Consider the following 21,719-nt stretch of genomic DNA (forward strand, 5'->3'; position numbering starts at 1 on the left):
ATGGGCCAGGTAAGAAGCGCTTTCGACACCCCGTGGTGTGAGCAAAACGGCCTTGAATTAGTCATGGGAGTGTTTCAGGGAGTTTTGAGGCTTACCCAATGAACATGTCCGTACTATTCTCTTTACGACACCAGCTGATGTCCTCATGGAATGCACCCTTTTCGGCAAGTGGTATTACATTTCTGCAGACTGGCACCATAGACATGACATGACTTTGTCACATTTGGGTTAATTATTCATATTGCACTGCATGCTGTCACCTTTATGCCTCAAAAGAACAGATCCACAAGCTGTCACAGCCATGATGTGCATAGCTTGTAGGCCTATGTCTCTATTTTGTTAAGTAACTTGCAGTGTTCATTGGAAAGTCATTACAGCGGCGCAGCCATATGCTAAGGGAGGGAGATATACGCACATCATCACTTCATTTGTTTCTGTTCTAAGCATGAAAAACAGCTGTAAAAATCTTTATTCTAGTTCATTTGATTCATAAATGAATAACTAAGCCTTTGAAATGGCACCTACCTATACCTTTCAGATCGGAATGGAACTGCGAGTAGATACGCAGCATTGGCTGGCAAATTGGCAATCCATGCGTAATGTTCCCAGAATCGTCTAACCCCCGAACATACAAGTTCGTTTAATATTGTTTAATTCGATAAAAATAGAACCATATACCATACAGCGAATGAAAGCAAGATTCCTAAGGAATGTGGGGATTTTTACATTTTAAAAAACGGCTGAGAAATGAGAGAACCATGAGTGTTTATAATATCAAATATTATAAGAATAATATGAAAGACAAACGGGCTGTGAAGAGCTCAGCTCACCATCCCGACAAGGAGGAAATATAGCCTATAGTGCATGCACGTATATGCACTGACTGTTGCACACACGCTCTTTATTTGTTTCTATTGAAAAACACCAGTAAAATAACGTTTATTTTATTTTATTTCATTCGAGTCACGACGAAGGATGCCATACGTACGCCATGAGTATTGCTGCGGGCCCAATGTTATGGTCTTCGCTCGTAGCATTTTATTGAAGAAGAATTGAGTCGGGTGTGATACAGCGTATGAAAGCAAACTTCCCAGTGATTATGGAGATGTTTTAATTTTTAAAAAAGGTTTAGAAATGAGCGATATATGACCCTTTATAATCTCAACGAGAAAGCCAGAAAGCTCGCTGTTGCCATGTCTCATAGAAACAAGTAAATAGGTCTATAAACATACTCCCAAAAGAATCGCATATAACAGGGGTCTACAACCTATTTTAAATGAAGTCCCATGTTTTTATTTTCTAGATAGTGAGTCTGCCATATCAAGATTCCTTTTAATGACACCACATTAAACTTTCCAGCATATTTTGATTGTCCACAAATATAAAGTTCTTCCTTCTTTTTACATATTTTCTTGCACATTGTTATAATGATCATTATAAATATATATCCCCCTGCAGTCAGAGTTCATTGTTTTAATGAATGAATGTGATGCATTGTGAGCTGGTAGATCTGCTATTTTCAAAAGTAATCTTTGAAAAAAGTGACAATAAGAATAGTTTTGAAATTTTTTATTGAAACCATGGGGGTCACTGGCTTAGTTGGGCAAATGCATTCATCTGGGGGTCCTTGACATGGGAATGTCGCTGTGTGAGGATCACTGGTTTAAACAACATTAGGAGAAAAGCCCAAATAAGCACTTTAGAAACAAGAAAAGCAACCACAACTACCAATATTTACAAGCAACTTTGCAGAAAAAGAAGCCGCTTATAATAAACAGCAAACAGACATGGCAACACTCCAGCAGCACTCCAGAGCCGCTCAAGTGTAAAATCAAACAGTGCTTTTTGCTTTTAAGACGTGGTCAGACCCAGGCGGAATCGGTATGCGCTGAGTGTTTTTAGGTCAAGGGGCTTAATAGCAAATAGCGCAAAGCGAAAATAATTAACATATGGACACTCCCCCAATGCTAAATTATGCAGGAACGTGGTATTCCATATGAGTGAGTGCTCACCACGGCTTCCATAATACGAAAAGGCGCAGAGCGAGGGCGAAATCTGTATTACCGCATGGGTTTTTCGTCTTGCTTAATAGGGCCCAAAATGTCACATTTATTTGTCGCGTGACATGCTCAAAATCGGGATGCCTTGGTTAAAGTGGCCCTGCTGTCCTATTTTCCATTCTCTCTTCTCTACTCCGTCCCCCAGTTTCTCTCTCCCCCCCCCCCCCCCCCCCCCCCTTGGCATGGCAGCAGATGTTTATAGCATCTTTGTTTGTTGTGGTTGTTTTTAATGCGTGCTCCGCGGTCACGGTTAGCGCGCGGGGAGAATCAAAGCACCTCTAAACCTCTACCAGTCCCAGAGACACCATGGAGTATTTATACCCACGCTTTCCTTTTGTCACCCACCTGTCAGTCAAGTCAATCCGCCGTTCTCTCCCTCTTGTCTCTCCACAGTCTACAGAGACCGGCAGGCAGGCGGGCAGGAAGTATTACATTAACCCATTTAGACCTGAGGTCGATTCTAAAATAAATAAATAAAAGTCTTCTAAATCCTAACGGTTTTCTGAAAAACCTATGTTTCTATGTCAGTGGTTCTCAAACTTTTTCATGTCAAGGAGCCCCACAATTATATGCATTTGGCCACCGACCCGTGTCTCAAAATATTTCGTTCCAGGGACCCCCCCAGAAATAGAGATATGAGTTAAGGTGGCCTTACACTAGCCGATTTTTTTCAATCTGAAATCTGATAGTACCACACACTACAGGATAATCGGAGCGGGGCAGAGCAAATATCAAACATTCTTGATGTTGATCGGGCCGATCCCGATCGCGCTTTGAGCGGTCGGGCACCCCCCGAGTGTCAAAAATGCCCGATTATCGGCTAGTGTAAGGCCACCTTTAGAAACGTTTGCTGTGAGAGAATCTATATTCAAAGACTTGGACACATTTTCACAATGTATCGAAAATAGCAGATCTACAAGCTCGTGAGCTTGTAGATCTTCTATTTTTCAATAGCTAAAGTTTAAAATAATGGTTAAAAGTGGTTAAAAGGTGACACAGATGCGTCCTCAGATCCTAATGGGTTAAAAGTTCTTAAAACACAACAATCTCATTAGGGTGGGAGGGAAGAGTATGGCCAGTGGATTAGGTGACACGCTCATTTGTCAGAACAACTTTGTAGTTGTCGTGTCAATTACACTCGGGTAATAGGTGTCAATGGCGAGGCGGCACCGACAACACATGGCAATTAAGGGGATTCGTCTCAGCGCTTTAAGGTTTTTCACGGCTGTACTTTGGCTGCGAAGGACATTTTCTCCCTCGTTGTTTCGTGAGAGGATTGCTAATGAGGCGTGTGCACCTCTTGTGTTGTTTCTCTCATAATCTTTGCTAAATTATTTCCCCCCTCATTCATCCCTGCACCCTCTGAAAGCGGGTTGCATCATACATTAAAGGATAATCTTACAACACATTCTCTTCCCTATAATCTTACACATGCACACCTTACCAGAATTTTAAAATAATGGTGCATCACCCACTACAGGAGTGTATTAACTTTTTGGACGCCCATTCCCATAGGTGAGCGGTAGGTGCCGAGTGCCAGCTAAATGTGCAACATGAGCAGAGAAGAAGAGCTCTTGTTGTTGTGCCTGAAACTGAAAGTACTCATAACCCCTGTAGTGGAGGCCCTACAGGCAAAAAGCGTGCACTTTACGATAAATGTATGAAATTTGGCACACAGTTAGAGTATATGCCATAAGGAGCATTTTTGGCTATAGGGCCATCGCAGATTTATCCCGTGGTGACCATGGCGGAAAATTTGAAAAATGGCCGCCATGGTCACCCCGGGACAAATCTGCGAATCTTCATACATTTATCGTAAAGTGCACGATTCCATCAAAATTCAGCCGGTAGGGCCTCCGCTACTGGTCTACTGAGGCTCACAGAGGCCTAGCGATCCGATCATTGTTTTGTTTAGCGGTAGCTCGAATTAATGTTTTATTATGCTCCGATCATGGCACTTCCTCCCATTATGAGCCATAATGTCACTAAAGACGGCGTGCACGTGGGGATTTTGGCTGTTTCTTACATGGACACTAGCAGTGGCTAGCGACGAAGCTAAAATAATTTTTTAAACTCTGGATTAAGGCTAATTTATCAAATCTCGGGATCTCGTCCCTGGCTACCTGTGCATTGTTAAATTAATCTCGGGTCACATCACACATGATGTGCGGAATCAGATTGTAAACAACAGAGAGGCAACGTACGGACGGTTTGTGATATGGGAAGCTAGCTGAATGGGTAGAGCCTGCATGGGAAGCAAAAGGTCCAAGGCTTGATTTCCAGCTCTATAATGTGTCAAAGTGTCCCGAACCAAGTCGCATAACTCCTAACTGAACCTCCACCCGTGCCCCTCTGTGGGCAGCACTGAGCTGGGTGAAGCTGAAAAACGGAATTCTCCCCATCGGGATGAGGTTATTGGTATGTCTGAAAAGATACTAATACTATATACTATACTGTACATATCAAGCATTTCTGAGAATTTACAGGCACCCCCGATCATCTGTGAGCAGATCAGGGCGTTCAAGATTAGATATTTGGACCACTCACATCTTCGGAATAATCTGATCAGATATACAGTATCGCTTCTGATCAGCCTTGAAAGGGGAACACCTCCGTAATTATTGGGAGGGGCATTTCTGACCCAAATCGGCCGGATTATATCCTGCAGTGAGCTAGGCTTAGACCCTCTTTCAGTGCTCATATAAGATCCAAAACGGGGACTAACCTATTTTGAGTGCCGAGCGTGCTATTCAATTTCAACTATGTCTGAATGCAGCTGTTAATTCATCAATGTCACCACTGGCGGTACAAATCGGTATCGGGCGGGGGGATGACCACACATGCCCCCCCTGAAACTGGCTCAACATAAATACCCCCCCGTACGACACGATGCATTATGGTGCGATATAATCAACGGCGACGCTTGACGTAACATCACTTTAAAACAAACATATCCCCACAAGCACAAATTAAATGTGCACAACGTAGCCTACAGTGCACTGGTCAATGAAATAAAAGGTTTATAATGGCACGGTGGCCAAACAGTTCCAAGTATATCCTTGCAGGCATGCAGTGACAGTAACAGTACTGTACTGTAGCCTACCTGTTAATGTTATTTTGGGCAGCTGTTGATGATGATTTTACCAGCGTGATACTTGTACAATATTAATTAACTACTCACCTAATGCTGCCACCGTAGAGTTCCACCATGTTTAACGTAATTCCAAAGTGTGTACATTGTATAAATCAAAGATGCATGGTTTATGGTAAATATATGAACTTTGGCTAAAAGCATGTTTAATCCACCACCACTTCACTTGTTTTCAGCCTGTCAGTCCCGGCATCTGCATAACAACTGTCATGGTGGCTACAACCAATACAGACTTCCTCTTCAAAACAAGAGCTACTTGTAATGATTAGTTTACTAGTTTCTAGTTTCTTAAGTGAACTTTAATAGAACATACAGACACATTTGTAGCACACTGAGAGATAATGCTTTGAATGGGCCCCGTTGCCTGGCTTGCAAAGTGCGAGTAAATCTCTGGTCTGTGTTACTAGATTGCTGTGTAACGCTGTGTGATCTTGATCATCTGACAGGCCAGTGGAGTCACGGGCCGGGGTGAAATCACACCCCCAACCCCCCCGGTAGTTCCTCGCCTGAATGTCAGTTCAGAGCACTGCCAATGAAAAATATAAAATTTTCAGGAAAATAAGAAAATGTTATATTTTGAAAACAAAGCAATTCTGCCTCAACAAAGTTGGTGGTGTTACTTTATATATTGCCAATTACTTGCATGAGAGGGGTAGAGGTGGTGGAGTTAGTTGCTTAATAGGCAATTCACACTGAGAGGGACTGAATCCGTTTCATTGGAACCGTTTCCGAATACGGTTGCCTGGTCCCCGATGGCCATGATTCACATTGCCCGAGATTCAACAGCGCACCCGGGTACACTTGCATAACACACTTTGATCATCCAGATGGTGGTGTGCTTGATGGCTGGTGCGCACGGACACTGACCATCAACTCTGCGACATTGTCTCCAATAAATCCAGACACGCTGCATTGCATTGCCTCTTTTGGCTCTTTGCCGTTATACTACTTCACTGTCAGCCTGCCTGCTATTCACTGTGTCAGTCAGTTCTGTGCTCCAGTGTCATGTTTGATATTAGTTTAATGGATTCTACTTTAGGATTATTATTATTTTGTTTTACTTTGGAAACTATGCCAAGCAAAGCCCAAGAGCCACGTGTAGTCCAAGATCAGCGCGTACTGCGGTGCTGCGCGTATAGCAGATTCAACAACAACATCTGCCAAGTGGTCCCGAGTGCGCACCCGGGACCATAGTGTGAATCGCCCCTTAGCAGACAGTTTGAGGGTCCAATGGAGTTAAGAGGTTTTGTCCAAAGCGTTTTTTTTTACTACTTTCCATTGGTTCAATATTTTTGAAACAACACACAGATGCAAAGTGTTTTTACTACAGTAGCACTGCATGTATGCAAACAAAAAAATCCCAAACCTCAGAAATGGAGTTAGGTGGGTTCCTCCCAACAGCAACGAGGAGTGAAGCAGAAGTGAGATTGTAGAGGCGAGATTGGAGAGGTATCAACGGTTAGTTAATCTACCAATCTACCTTTTCTCAAGCAACTTTTCTCAAGCTAAACTTTTTTGCCAACATTTCTCAAGCTCAATGTTATGTAAAAGGAGGGCTGTGCTTTTTTACAGGTCTCCAGGGGACATGCGTCTAAAGGGACCTTTTCCTCTGAAGTCCTCTAATGACATCTCTGTGTTTTCTCATCTCCTCTGGTTTGATCTTCCCCTCTTCCCCCTTTTTTCCCATGCTCTTACCTGCAAAGCTGACATTGAGGAGATAATCCCTGTAGAGGCGGCGTCCATCCAAGGCCTTCATGGCGTCACACAGCTTGGTGGTGTTGGCGCACAGGCTCCGCTGCATGCCGTGGAGGGCGTGAGCCATGGCGTATACGGCATTCACCACGAACATGATCTTGGACTCCGGCTCGAAGGTCTCCTTATCCACCGACAGGCCGTCGCGGCACAGTGGGAGAGCGGAAGTCCCTCCTCTCTCTCCGGATACCGCGCCTCCTCCTCCCAGGGAGCACTGGTGTCTCTGCTCCCAGAATTCCCTGTACCTGTCACGGTGGAGTCAAGAGGGTAGGACCCAAATGGGTACACCCAAACATATACGCGTCAAGAGGTGGCAAGAAAGCGCCTAGAGCAGGTGTCTCTTCCGGGTTATTAAACAGCTGGTGGATGGAAATGACGCTTGCGCGTGGCTGTAATTTGACGCGTCGGCAAAGCGTTTCCGTTTTTTTGGGGCCAACGCGTCCCAGTTACATCAAGTACATCATCATGACATAACATAGACACTATGTCTATTTGCTCAGACACTATGACGTAAAATTCTCCATTCATTGTCAATGGGAATTTAATGTTTGTGTAGGACAAAAAATAGACACTATGCCTGCTCAGACACTATCAATTCTCTATTCATTGTCAATGGGAATGTTATGTTTGTGTAGGACAAAGTTTATGAAATCACAGGTGAATCACAGGTGAGACAAGACAGGTAACATGAGAAGAACAGGAAACACAACAAAGTACAAAAAAAACTGTGTAAAGTAAAACTCACTGCAAAACTAAGAAACAAGGCAACAATACCACAGAATCAATAACCTCGCATCACCAGGCTCTCCACCTCGGAGGAAAGCCTGGTCTGTGTTACTAGATTGCTGTGTTATCCGGTCGGGAGCGGATGATATTGTTACATCATGTTGTAGTCATTGTTTTGTAGTCATCAGGCCGGAACCCTCTATACCAGAACATCCTTTCCCTCAAACAGGAAGAATAATACCTTCCCAATAAAACGCCTTGATGTGGCGTAGTGCAAGTCACATGACATAACAATATCATCCGCTCCTGACCGGATCATAAACCCGAAAGGGAATGCTGCCCAGGCTACAGAATCAAAGGAACACAACAGAAATGTAAAACCCTAACTATGACTAGAAAACAGGAACGTGTGAAAAACGCAGATCGTGACAGTACGTACCAGGGGTTGCGGTTGTTCCTGACCGGGTCCAGGCCCAGGAAGTAGCGGTTGAACTCGGGCAAGGGGTTGGCGGCCAGCTCCAGGGTGATGGCGCCCTCGGCCGTGACCTCATTGCCCTTGACGATGCTCTCCTGTGCGCCCCAGCCGTCGCTGGCCACCCAGACGAAGGAGGAGGCGTTGAGGCGGGCGGCGGCCGACAGCAGCTCCCGGGCGTCGTCGCTGCGCAGGAAGAGAACGGCCACGCGCGCGTTAGGCTTCTGGAGGAGCTGGCGGATCACAGCCTCGTAGGCCTTCTTGGCGTTAGAGCGCCCCACCTGGTTAGGAGGACCGAGTATAGTTAACCCATTAAGACCTGAAGAGGACCTGATTCTACAAAATGTCTTCTAACAGTTTTCTGAAAAACCATATGTTTCTTTATCAGTGGTTCTCAAACCTTTTCATGTCAAGGACCCCCCCAGAATTGTCTTTGTTCCAGGGACCCCAATAAGCAAATATTTGAGTTAAAAAGGTTTGCTGTGAAAGAAAATAAAAATTATATTCAAAGATTTGCACGCATTTTCACGATTTAGTGAACAGATAAAGTTTAAAGTAATGGTTACAGTGGTTAAAAGCTATAAGGCAACACAGATCTAGATGTGTTAATACATCTGATTCACGTGTCCTTCACAAACAACCTAAAGGGAAAAACTGTACTGAATTACAATCATATAGTGTGAAAATATGTCATTGCTGCATGTGCCCCGAGGGCGGCTGGATAATCATTTCTACTGCTCTCCCGTAGAGGGAAAGAAAAGAAAAGAACTTGTTCCGCTCCCTAATCTGTGATACCGCGCCTCTGTGGCGAATGCAATGAAAAATGTGACAACTGTGAAAGTACCCAGGATGAGTTGCTTGAGATAAGGCCCCATTTTCTGCTTCAGCACTGATATCACTGCTCTAATATAAACCTCATTTGGGCGTTATAGAGAAGATAAGACGCGTTCAGACAAACTTTTTTTTACGAGTGCACAAAGTCAACATCCCTCTCCTCGTGTTTAGCGGAATGGTCTCTATTGGCCGTGTATTGGTACATCACAGATTTGAGGCTCCGGGTATACTCAGGGTGTCACGGTATGAGACAGGTGTTGGACCGATGTGCAGAACCACACAGGAAGGCAGGCGGATTAAGTTTATATGAAGATTTATTAACCAACACAGGACATATATGGGCTGGACACACCATAACATCAACTATACACTAGCAAGGAACACAAGGAACTGGGTGCCGTGTCGTTAGTCAGAAGGTTCCTTGTTCCGAAATTACTATCCCTATCTCTAATCCTAACCTAAACATAACCGCAAGCACGGGAGCAGTGCATGTTCGGACTAACGGGACTTCGGATCTATGGGCAGTTCCCAGGAACTGAGGGTTTAAGTAGAAACAGGGATAACAATCACAGGTGAACAGAACTAACAATCAACACTGGGATAGGCTGGGAGACTAACAGGACACAGGTGGAGAAAACTAGTAATCACAAGGAGGTGAGACAACACAGGAAACAGTAACTAGGGAAAACAGGAAACACTAGGACATGACTACATAATAAAAGTATACAACAGACAGATATCGTGACACAGGGGAGAGTTGCGCATGTTCATAGACCCTCTTACCAGGCCCCCCACTCTGCAAGCACCAGGCTCCCCACTCCTCACCAGGCTCCCACTCCTCACCAGGCTCCCCACTCCTCACCAGGCCCCCCACTCCTCACCAGGCCCCCCACCACTCCTCACCAGGCCCCCGACTCCTCACCAAGCCCCCCATTCCTCACCAGGCCCCCCACTCCTCACCAAGCCCCCCACTCCTAACCAAGCCCCCCACTCCTCACCAGGCCCTCCACTCCTCACCAAGCCCCCCACTCCTCACCCATGCACCACTCCTCACCAGGCCCCCCGCTCCTCACCCCTGCACCACTCCTCACCAGGCCCCCCACTCCTCACCAGGCCCCCCACTCCTCACCCCTGCACCACTCCTCACCAGGCCCCCCACTCCTCACCCCTGCACCACTCCTCACCAGGCCCCCCACTCCTCACCCCTGTACCACTCCTCACCAGGCTCCCCACTCCTCACCAGGCCCCCCACTCTGCACCACTCCTCACCCCTGCGGCAGAGAAAAAAAGAAAAACCTAGGCCTTTTGCACCCTGGACAGGGACGTAAAACTTTTAAACTTTTAAATGACTTGGCTGTTGTTCCATTCAATTGGAGCTTTATCTTTTTAATAAGACAGGCAATAACGATGCATTATTCTCTCTCTCTCTCTCTCTCTCTCTCTCTCTCTCTCACTCTCTCTTAGGCCGTGAAAAGCAAGACTGATAGCCTATTTAAAATCGTAACCTTGATAACCGAAATGGACTCAAGGAATTAACAATCAGGCATAGCTATAGAAGTATAGCCTGACACGTAGTCTCTCGAGCCTCGAGACTGTTGGCTCACGCAATTTTCCAAATGCTTCCGTCATACAGTTTGTGCAACGTAAGCGCTATTTTGACAACATAAAACTTGTATGGGGGTCCCCGGAACAACATATTTTCAGATGGGGTTCTGTGGTCAAATTCACATTAATTTGGAAATATTTATTTAAAAAAAGCTGGAGAACCACTGCTTTAGCCATTACTTTGTCATTACTTTAGCCATTTTTAACTCTGGGGCTGTACAAATGGAACCTTTTGTCCATTTGGTTCAGTTTGTATGCACTCCCAGAATTAAAGGACAATTGAAACAGTTGTTGAAAAAACAACAAAAAACAACAAAAAACAACATATGACTCCACAATAGAGTAGGCCTACCTATAGTAATAGTTTTAATCTGTTCTCATTTTTCTCCAATTTCTTATTTTCTCAATGTCAATGTCAACTTACAAATGGAACCAAATGGACCTGTTATGGTCCAATTTGTTCCATTTGTATACAAATGGAGTGCCAAAAGCCCTTGAATATGATGGCAGGGCTCTAGCAGTGATTCTCATCATTTGAGTGTCGCTTTGCGCCACGTTGTGACCTGGTAGATTGGCTATTTTCACTGTATACTTCTTAAACATGTGTTGTAATTTATGGATTTTTCTTCATTTCTTCATGACATTACTGAAAAATAAAAATCTTTAGATTTTGTTAATTTTCATTTATTTTCATTTTTTGTTTTTCTTTTAGGTTTCATGACCTAAAATTGATTTTCTGTGGTCTGGAGTTTTCTCTGGGGTTTGGAGGCCTTTTGAGCTGCAATGAAAAAGGCAAAACAGTGACATCTGCTGGCGAATCCCATTAACATGGGATTTGCAGGCTGTGACATTACGAACAGCAGGAAAATCAGAGCACTAAAAGATCAGATTTTTTGGGTGCAATTGAGCTCAGAAAAAACGTTTTTGGAAAATGTTTTCAAATAATAATAATTAAAAACCAAACAAAAACAAAGTGTCTGCAACCCACAAAAAATGGGTCCCGACACCCACTGTTTGGGAAACAGCGCTCCACAGTGTGTACACTTACCTTCTCGGAGGTGGCGATGCAGATGTTCCTCATGCGCGCCTCCTGCTCGAAGGCCTCGATGCCCGTCTCGCCGTAGTCGCCCTCCGACGCCACGGTGGACACGTACGTCCAGTTGAAGAGCCGCAGGATCTCGGCCATGGCCTTGGCCTGGTAGAAGTCGGGCGGCACGGTGCGGGCAAAGTAGTCGTAGCGGCTCTTGTCGCTGAGCTTGGCGCTGGTGGAGGCGTAGCTGATCTGAGGGATCTGGAAGAGTCGGAGGAGGTTGGCCACCTGGAGACACACAGAGTGCAGGAGGAGGACAATCAGTGGTGTAAAGCAGTGGTTCTCAACGTTTTTGGGGCTGGGGAGTCGGACCCCCGGAAATGCTTTGGCCCTGCATGTCTCATAAACCTTCTGACTGACTTTGTGGTCACTGAAGGATAGCATTATGTCATAATATTGTGTTTATATGTCAATGATATTAAGGATACATTGGTTAGTATGGTTAGCGTACTAAACCTTTTTCATCAGCATTTGAGCCACGGACCACCATTTGATGAGATTTTTGCCTTGCAGACCCAAAACGAAACAATATTTTGTTATCTTTGGATACGATTTTGGCCACAATTCCATACTGTATTGATGTTGGTACCATAGGAGAGATAACAGGCAAACATTGATCAAAATAACAAATATTCTACATTCTCTATTGTGTAAACGTCTTGGAAATTAAGTAATGCAGATATTTAACTTTAAATTAACTCTTGAGAACGAAAAACGAAACCAAATGGACCTGTACAGGTCCATTTGGTTTCATTTTACACTCTCAAGAGTTTAAGATCTAACTAGAAAAAGTGCCCTTCTGGGCACAGGTCTCCACCAGGAGGATAGGAGTGTGTGTGATGTTTGGCAAAATGTTTAGGAGTAATATAAACATGTTTTTTTGTTTCTTGCAACAATTTTCTTCATTTTGTTGAGGAAATGCAGAGCCAGATCACTCATAGCATCTCTGAGGATAGAATTCTGGATGAGCAGGACATGTGCAGCATTTTGTACAAAACGGGCTACTCCTGAAAACTTTGGAAGGCAATCTTAGCTAATCAGTGTAGAATCTGAGAAATCCAACAGGCTCGTCTTGATCACATGACTACAGAGATCATGTGTACCGATTTGCGTGAGATTTGGATGAAATCTGTGCGACTAACATAAACAATGTGTTTTGCAGTCTTCCAATCTTGAAGATGGGAAATTGTGCAGATCTGTGTTGATCACATGACTATGGAGATAGTGTATACCGAATTGTGTGATGTATGGATAAAATGTGTACGAGTTATCTACAGAAATGTGTTTTGCCTAAATCGGCCTCATGGTGGCGCTATAACAGGCCGTTGAGGAATATTTGGGGCAGAGGTTCATCGTTGGCATCCAGGGAGTGTGTGTGCACATAGTTTGGCATAAATCGGGCCAACGGTGCCGGAGATTAGCTGTTAACGGACAGACGGAAGGACGGACGGACGGAAGGAAGGAAGGACACACGGACGGAGTGCAAAACATACTCTCTCCCCATGCCTTCGGCCTGGTGGAGACAATAAAGGTCCATTTGGTTACCAACTCTCCATCACCTCCTGGACCACCTGGAACCTCCTCAAGGACCACTGGTGGTCCCTGGACCACTGGTTGAAAACCACTGGTCTAAAACGCCACTGCACCACTGTATCATAAACTAGCACTAAGCTAACAGACTTAGTGAGCACCTAGCCTCGGTCCCTGCATTACTCATCTGCCAAGAGAAAAGCCTGGTCACAACCAAGGCAGAGTGTCGGGCTGGAACATCCGTCAGATGTATTTCCCCCGGATACGATATTTTTTCGACCAATCATAAGACTTGTTTCATTCACAGAGAATGTAAACTGATTTGTAAAGCGTCAACATTATTTTCTTGAGCAGTACTTCCGCCAAAATCCCGCAACTTCCGCCCCCCAAAAAAGATACCCTCTACAACGTAGGTCTTGCCCAGTGTGGTGAGCACCCATGGGACCAGTGAATGAGTTTGACTCTACTGCTGGCTAGGAGCCACAGGGAGAGAGTAGAGCAGGGGAGGGGAGGGAAGGGAAGGAGGATGTATTGTAGTATAGCAAAACTGAACTTGGAGAAACTGGTGCAGTAGAGCGGTGCTGTGTGTTTCCATTCCTGTTTCTAATGCGAGTCACACTCCCAGGCATTCACACGCACGCACGCACGCACGCACGCACGCACGCGCACACACACACAGACACACAAAAACACACACACACACACACACACACACACACACACACACACACACACACACACACACACACACACACACACACACATAGAAGAGGATGGCTGCTATGCAAACGACTGCCAGACATTGGCATTTAGTTGCGCATGTATACACATACTACTTCATTTAGAGGCAGAGAGCCACAGAGAGCGAAAGTGCATATGAAAGCGAGAGAGAGAGAGAGAGAGAGAGAGAGAGAGAGAGAGAGAGAGAGAGAGAGACTTCCCTGGCGCGAGAATCAGGGAAGTAAAAGCACGTATTAGTTGGAGTAGTAGAGCAGTAAGTCTGGTCTGGTTAAATCACCCACAGCAGCAGCAACAACACAACCTCCACCAAAAACAAGCAGCAGTTGAAATATAGGCCTACACTACAGCATTATTGTCTCCACCAGGCCGAAGGCATGGGGAGAGAGTATGTTTTGCACTCCGTCCGTCCGTGTGTGTGTGTGCGTGCGTGTGTCCGTCCTTCCTTCCTTCCGTCCGTCCGTCCGTTAACAGCTAATCTCCGGCACGTTGGCCTGATCCATGCCAAACTTTGCACACATACTCCCTGGATGCCAACGATGAACCTCTGCCCCAAATATTCCTCAACGGCATGTTATAGCGCCACCATGAGGGCGATTTAGGCAAAACACATTTCTGTATATTACTCGTACACATTTTATCCATACATCACACAATTCGGTATACACTATCTCCATAGTCATGTGATCAACACGGATCTGCACCATTTCCCATCTTCCATCCTGATTGGCTAAGAGCAGCGCAATTCCTGTTTTTACCTATACAGTAACTGCATCGATCTGTATGCAACTTATGTACGTGCACTCCCTAAAGGCCATGGAAAAACATTTTCCCTGCATCCCTACACATCTGCCGGTTATAGCGCCACCAAGAGGCCGATTTCTGCAAAACACATTGTTTATGTTAGTCGCACAGATTTCATCCAAATCTCACGCAAATCGGTACACATGATCTCTGTAGTCATGTGATCAAGAGTGGCCCGTTTTGTACAAAATGCTGCACATGTCCTGCTCATCCAGAATTCTATCCTCTACAAAATGAAGAAAATTGTTGCAAAAAACAAACAAACAAAAAATGTTTATATATTCCTAAACATTTTGCTAAACATCACACACACTCCTATCCTCCTGGTGGAGACCTGTGCCCAGAAGGGCACTTTTTCTAGTTATTGTGTGTGATGATGGACGGGGAATGGAGGGCTGAACGAACGGGATGGAGGAGGTCGACTACGGGGAGACACCGAAAGAAAGAAAGAAAGAAAGAAAGAAAGAAAGAAAGAAAGAAAGAAAGAAAGAAAGGGGGATTGAGTGAGTGAGAGAGTGAGTGAGAGAGAGAGAGAGAGAGAGAGAGAGAGAGAGAGGGAGATAGAGATAGAGAGAGAGAGAGAGAGAGAGAGAGAGAGTGTGAGAGGCAGGAGGGTTTTTTGTGCAGTCACGGACGAGTAGGAGAGAGGGAGGTTTTATGCTAAACTATGCAAATGCCAGCACTCTGCTGCGAGAGCAAGTGGAGAGCACACAATACGACACCGACGGAACATGATTCATATCGATATAGGCACACATACGCAGCTGAGATGATCATGATTCGGCCATGCCAATGTGTCACGGAACAAAGAGAGAGAGAGAGAGAGAGAGAGAGAGAGAGAGAGAGAGAGAGAGAGGCTACTCATGCAGTAAATGTATCTTGTGTGAGTGTGTAAAAATGGACCCGTTGTGGATTCATTTTTACACTCTCAGATTTCATGGTGTACATACAGTTAGTGGATGATAGTGATAGCGATGGAATGTCTGTCAGTGTCTGTAATCTGCCTAACCTGTTTGTCTGTAAATTGCTGTAATCTGCCCAACGAACCTGTGTGTCTGTAATCTGCCAAACCTGTGTGTCTGCTTGCCTGCATGCACAAAGTGCACAGTCAAGATAAATGTTCATCTATCCACTTGTAAATTCTACACTGCACAAATATACACTGTCAGAGTGTACAATGTTACATGTCCATGTGTACACTCTCAGAGCTAAAGGTGGGGGAGTGCAGAATCTCTATTCTGATCATCATTACTAGTGCCCCAAACTCTGGGGTGGAAGTGCGGAAGGCACACTACGCCACGCTGCCACTCAAGTGACTATACTGGCCAATCACAGCACGTCTTTTCCGGGACTTGTCAGACCCAAACATCCGCTCTGTGACGCACGCGGAAGCTTCTGTGAAGAAGCACCAACGCGGAAGCTTGCCCTCCCTTGAGAGCATTCACCCCAGAGCCGGAAGAGGCGTCTATACCTTTCTACTGTACAGTTGGAGGCCATCGATGTTGTCCTTTTCTTTTTGCTGACGTTTGCGTGATCTGCGCAAAAGGACAGTTAACCCATTTTGGGCGGGAACCCCTTTTGGTGTTTTAAACATTATGTTATAATTTAGCTATTGAAAAATAGCAGATCTACAAGCTCATAGCGCGCCACCGAGTGGCGCGCTACGAGCTTGTAGGTCTGCTATTTTTGAAAAATCGTGAAAATATTTATTTCAGAAAACTGGAGGATTTAGAAGGATTTTAAAAATTTTTGAGGTCAGGCCTAAATGGGTCAAATAATAAGGGACAATATCGGTGGCACCCAACTGTACCTTTCTACTGTATGTATATGATGGGAACCCCTGCTCTATGTGTTGTTACCTGTATGGAGACGCTGCTGTAGGACCCTCCGATGACCGCAGCGATGGCCAGGGGGCTGTCGTCCTGCAGGGCGTACGAGCCGTCTGGGCAGATGAACTCTGTGTCGTCCACCTTGGTCAGGGATGCTCGCACAAACTCCAGAGCCTGCCGAACACAAACCATGGGGACACGTATGAAAGAGTGTTAATTTTAAACCCATTAAAACTGGGAAAGCATAATTTTGCCTTTATGGTCAATGTCATATGACGACATATCACAGATTAGCCTGCAATTAATTTAGATTTTCTTTTTACCTATAATGTCATGCCTAAATAAATAGGGATGACAATATTGAAGTGGTTAAAAAGCAGACTTAATTCTCATCAAGACAATAGCGTCTTAAACATGTCACGCTGGATGCTTCCTTTCTCTAATAGCTCCACAACTAAATCCTCATTCTGTTTTTAAATTAAGATAAAGACAATCCCTAAAGGAGAATTCTGGCATATTTGATTATTCGGTTCATTTAGCTCATTACACTTCCATTACTGTGTGTGTGTGTGTGTGTGTGTGTGTGTGTGTGTGTGTGTGTGTGTGTGTGTGTGTGTGTGTGTGTGTGTGTGTGCGTGACACATGTGCTTGTGAAGTTGTGAGTGTGTACATGTGTGTATAATATAATATATTAGTGATGCGTGTGCCAGGTTTTTTTCATAACCTGCCTGTCCCTGTTTTTCCGGTCCAATTTCTCCCCAGTGAGGGGTGGGAGGGCAAGAGCCCTGTATGCAGATTCAAACACACTGTCTTATTTACTACAACAAACAACCTTTACAATTGTTTTAGTTGCCTTATGTTCAAGATTCATAACTTAATATGCTATTGGCTATTTGTATTCTTTTTGGAAAAATATAAAAAGATGGAAAGGCTATATTATTTTACTTATATTGACCCTATAAACAATTTAGTATAATTTAGTATATGTAAGCCCTACAACAACTTCCGTGAACCGACTTCACTGTAGTAGCCTTTTCATAAATTATATTTGTACTTAGGCTGTCTGCTGTCGTGGAAGTTTATAGTTAGAGAAATTCAAAGTTTCAACACCAAAGTAGTAGAAGTTGAATTATAGCAAACTGGACATTTGTATACTGAATGTTTCCTTTATCTTCGTGTTGCGCTTCTGTTTTTATACATCCTGTTGTCCTTCAAGTTCCACAGCCGTCTGCCGTCCAGACGGCCCCCAGCCCCTCCCACCTCTCACTGGGGAGAAATCAGGTAGGAAGAACGGGCTGCCCAGCTGCCACGGGAGCCAACTCATCCCAACCTGCCCCGCAAAACAATATATGAGTCAACGACCCGCCCGTCCCGCGACCCGCAAAACCTAAAAGTTGCCTGCTGACCGGCTTTTCAACACCCAGCAAGTCCAGTCCATTCAATTGCTTTCTGGACCATTTTCCCAACAATTTATCTGTGCAGCACTTCGTCCCGATTGTTGTTAGGCCTAGGGCTAGATCTTGTGCCATGCTTTATCCGCAAGTAATAAACATTTTCCGTGAATTACGCATTTAGGAGCTTCCACTATGCGTAAACGTTATCTTGCGGCCACACGATCCACTATTCATTTTGCCGACACCTATATATTTGCGGCTGGAGGTGTGTCTGTAGGTGTGTTGATGCACTTTCCCTATATTTGCTATCTTATGCACACAGGTTTAGGACAACGGAAAGTGCCTCTTCAAACCACCCGTAATGCGAATCCGCTTGATAAAAGAATGGCTCCTGATTTGGAGCTGCCTCAACGCAGAACATTCACTGCAGCTCAGAGGTCTCGTTCTGTCTTAATTCTCCACAAATCTTTGTGATTGTAATTTTCCCATAATCAGAGTGTCAATTCCTTGTGCTCATTGTGTATAATTGTCTAGTCAAGTCAAAGAAGTTATAAGATTTGTGCCAAGGCGCATCGTGCGCAATTCCCTCGTTCAGTTTCATCACCCCATTACGCAGCTAATATGTAATGGATTTAAATAATGTAAAATTCCCCATAATCAGTAACACGTGCTGATACTTGTGTCAACCAAATGAAAGGCTGGAGGGGGCACGGTGGCACAGTCGGTAGTGCTGTCGCCTCACAGCTAGAAGGTTCTGGGTTCGATTCCCGCTGGGGACGCTGTGGGTGCTGGGGGCGTGTTCCCTCCTCCGCGTCATCAGTGCCCATACCCGAGGTGGGTTTGGCGAAAGGGCCTTTCTGTGTGGAGTTTGCATGTTCTCCCCGTGTCCCCTAGGGTAGGTACCCTCACAAAAACATGCAGTAATCCTGGTCTCTAAAACTACCTCCCCCTGGCCAGTAATCCTGGTCTCTTAAACTACCTCCCCCTGGCCAGCCGGGGCGCCTGATGGAGGGAAATGAAATGAAATGAAATGAAATCTATATTTACCCAGGGTATCTGGGCTAAGCTCAAGAACTTGTTTCCAGCCAGGCCCTGCTCATAGAACACATTTCATCGTAGTGGTTGATGCCTTGTTCAAGGGCATTTCAGCGGTGGTAATTTTAACGTGTCGGACGGCTGATTCGAACTGGGAACCTTCCGGTATCTAGACCGTGCCGCTATCCGTTCGGCCACCGCTGCCACTGGGAAAGGAACTGGTCGGAATAACGTGTTTCTTCCACGCGCTATGTCCCCCCCCCCCCCAGGTTGGCAGGATTACATTAAATAATTGGCACTGGGTGAAAAAACTGGGTTGTAAAATTGTGGGATAAAAATTATAGAAAAAATTATAATTAAATGCTAGATGGGTGTAATTTCTAATGTGATTTCACCATAGTTCAGTTTAAGTCTATTTAATTAATCCGATTTCCCGAACTTCCGTTTTCGCTTGATACCGTTTCATAGAGGCAGTACACTTGCGATCTAGATACCAAATGAAAGACCGCAATTTACAGATTACACAGCACTTTGAATTTAAAGAAATGGTCCTGATTTGAGCGAACTGTGAGTCAATGAAATGACGTGTGTTTTTTGTGCATTTCTGTGTGGTGGAGAGAAAAGAAAAAAGAAAAATAAACAACATGGGGGGGGGGGGGGGGGGGGGGGGGGGGAGTTGTCCAGCACAATTTAGCTGTGTTGGTCGCGGAGTGGATGGCAGAATAGTCAGATACTGGACACAAAACAACCCTCTCTTCCATAAGGCAAGATCCAGGGCATAATGGATTATGGATAATAGATCTCTTAAAAGGCAATGGTACAAGCTGTTTTTCTGTTTTTCTTTGGGTTTCTTTTGTTGTCTTTGTTTTTGTTATGTTTTTTTGTTTTTATTTTTTTACATTTGATCTGATTTCTGTTCATTCATTATTTGGTGGATAAAAAATTGAAATAAAAACAAAGTAAAAAAAAAAGAAAAGAAGGCAATGGTACCTGGCACACGTTGCGTAACACCCAAACCACACCTATGCATAATGTAATGGGTAGCGGTGGTGTTTTAAGGATTTAGGTGGTGGCACAAGATAGCATTTTTTATGGGGGGATGCCTCTTACACAATACTAATTCCCCAAATTGAGGAAATAGGGCTCCTGGCGCGAGATGGAGCCCTGAGTGTGCATGGGACATTCAAATTAAGTTGCAGCTGGGATATCAGGACATCATTAGAGGCAGCTGTGAATACTTGATCAAATAAGCAACACATTGAACAAGCTAGATGATTTCAGGAGGATCGGATCACTAATATATAGATTTATTTTAAAAATATCCTTTTTTAATGCTGTGCATGGCCAAGTTAGTCTAGAACAAGTTATCAGGCGACCAAGTCAATATACAGCTTTAATAGACCACGTGAGACACCTGTTCCAGTGCATAGGTGTCTCGTGAGCAGGTGTCCAGGATGTGAACGCCCAGCGAGACGCCGGGCAGCAGGTCGGGGTTGCCGTTGATTTGGTCGATGGCGAACAGCATGGCCTCCAGCCTCTGGATCCCCCGGTCCTCGTTCACGCGGCCGCACTCCTCCATGCCGGCCCCCTTCTCGTGCACCGGGAAGAGGCCGCCGAGCACCAGGTCCCCCTCGATGCGAATCTCCCGGCGGGCCTGCGGGGGGTCCACTCCGGAGAGCACGACACTCCGGCAGATTGTGACGACCAGGATTAGGACGGGAAGGCGTGCGATCATGGTCGGCTGTGGCATGGGTAAAAACGGAATGGGGATGGGTTTGGCAGAGAGTGAGAGAGAGAGAGAATGTGGTGAGGGATGAGAGGAAAGGGGGGGTGGCTGAGGGAAAGGGGTTACGGGGAGGAAGGGGTTATGGATGTGGTGTGCAGTGGGGTGGGGGTGTGGGCGAGGAGCGGTGACCGTGGATGCTGGGCCTGTCCGTGGTCCATGAACCGGTCAGCGAGAGCTGGACTGGAACGCACATGGAGGAAGAGACCATCTGGACATCAGCCCTGTTCAGAGAGGAAAGGAGAGATGTGGAGAGACGAGAAGACGAAAAGAATAGCACAGAGAAGAGGAAGAACAGAGGAGAGGAGAGGAAAGGAAAGGAGAGGAAAGAAAACCAGTGGAGAGGAGATAAGAGGAGACAGTACCAGTGTTTAGTTTAGTCATAGTCTCTTGAATAGTTTTCCTTTAGTTTTAGTCACATTTTAGTCACCTGGAATGTTTTAGTGTTACTCAAGTCGACTAAATATCATAGGATTTTAGTCGACTAAATCTACAGTTGATTTTGTCGACTAAAATGTATTTTGGCGGCCCTTGATGCTGTTGTAATGGCTGATTTTACGCTTGCTGAAAATAGCAGATCTACAAGCTCACAGCGTGTCGCATATAGCATCGTAGCTTATAGTTTTCATTTAGTTTCCATCACTGGTGCAGGGCCGACAGGGCCTGCAAGGCATTCTCTGCTGGCCCTGCAGAAATTTATATTTTATAATAAGTTTTTCTTTTTAACAAATATATTGTATTTATTTCGCTGCGACTGCACTGTTTCTCACTCAGACAGGCTGTATGCTCTGCTTCCATTCTGTGCAGGCACAACAGCGCTAATCTTTTTCTAACCAATGAGATTTATTCCTTGTGTTGTCTCCGGGTAAAATTCTCTACCGTGAGACCTTCAGAATCTCCACAGAATCCCCCTGCT

The 21,719-nt window shown here is 45.1% G+C and overlaps 1 protein-coding gene across 1 annotated transcript in view; it reads right to left on the reverse strand.

The window, feature by feature from the left end:
* The window catches only part of grm3 (glutamate receptor, metabotropic 3), a 47,861-nt gene extending 27,247 nt beyond the window's left edge, over positions 1-20,614 (reverse strand). The window contains exons 1-5 of the mRNA XM_079501109.1: positions 20,435-20,614; positions 16,622-16,765; positions 11,649-11,918; positions 8,129-8,442; positions 6,907-7,208 (exon numbers count right to left, since the gene is read on the reverse strand). Coding sequence (XP_079357235.1) covers positions 6,907-7,208; positions 8,129-8,442; positions 11,649-11,918; positions 16,622-16,765; positions 20,435-20,599 — 1,195 coding nt within the window. The 5' untranslated portion in view covers positions 20,600-20,614. The remainder of the gene's footprint in view (positions 1-6,906; positions 7,209-8,128; positions 8,443-11,648; positions 11,919-16,621; positions 16,766-20,434) is intronic.
* Positions 20,615-21,719: the final 1,105 nt, after the last annotated feature.

The sequence above is a fragment of the Electrona antarctica genome, assembly GCF_951216825.1.
Source record: "Electrona antarctica genome assembly, chromosome: 5".
Classification (NCBI taxonomy): domain Eukaryota; kingdom Metazoa; phylum Chordata; class Actinopteri; order Myctophiformes; family Myctophidae; genus Electrona; species Electrona antarctica.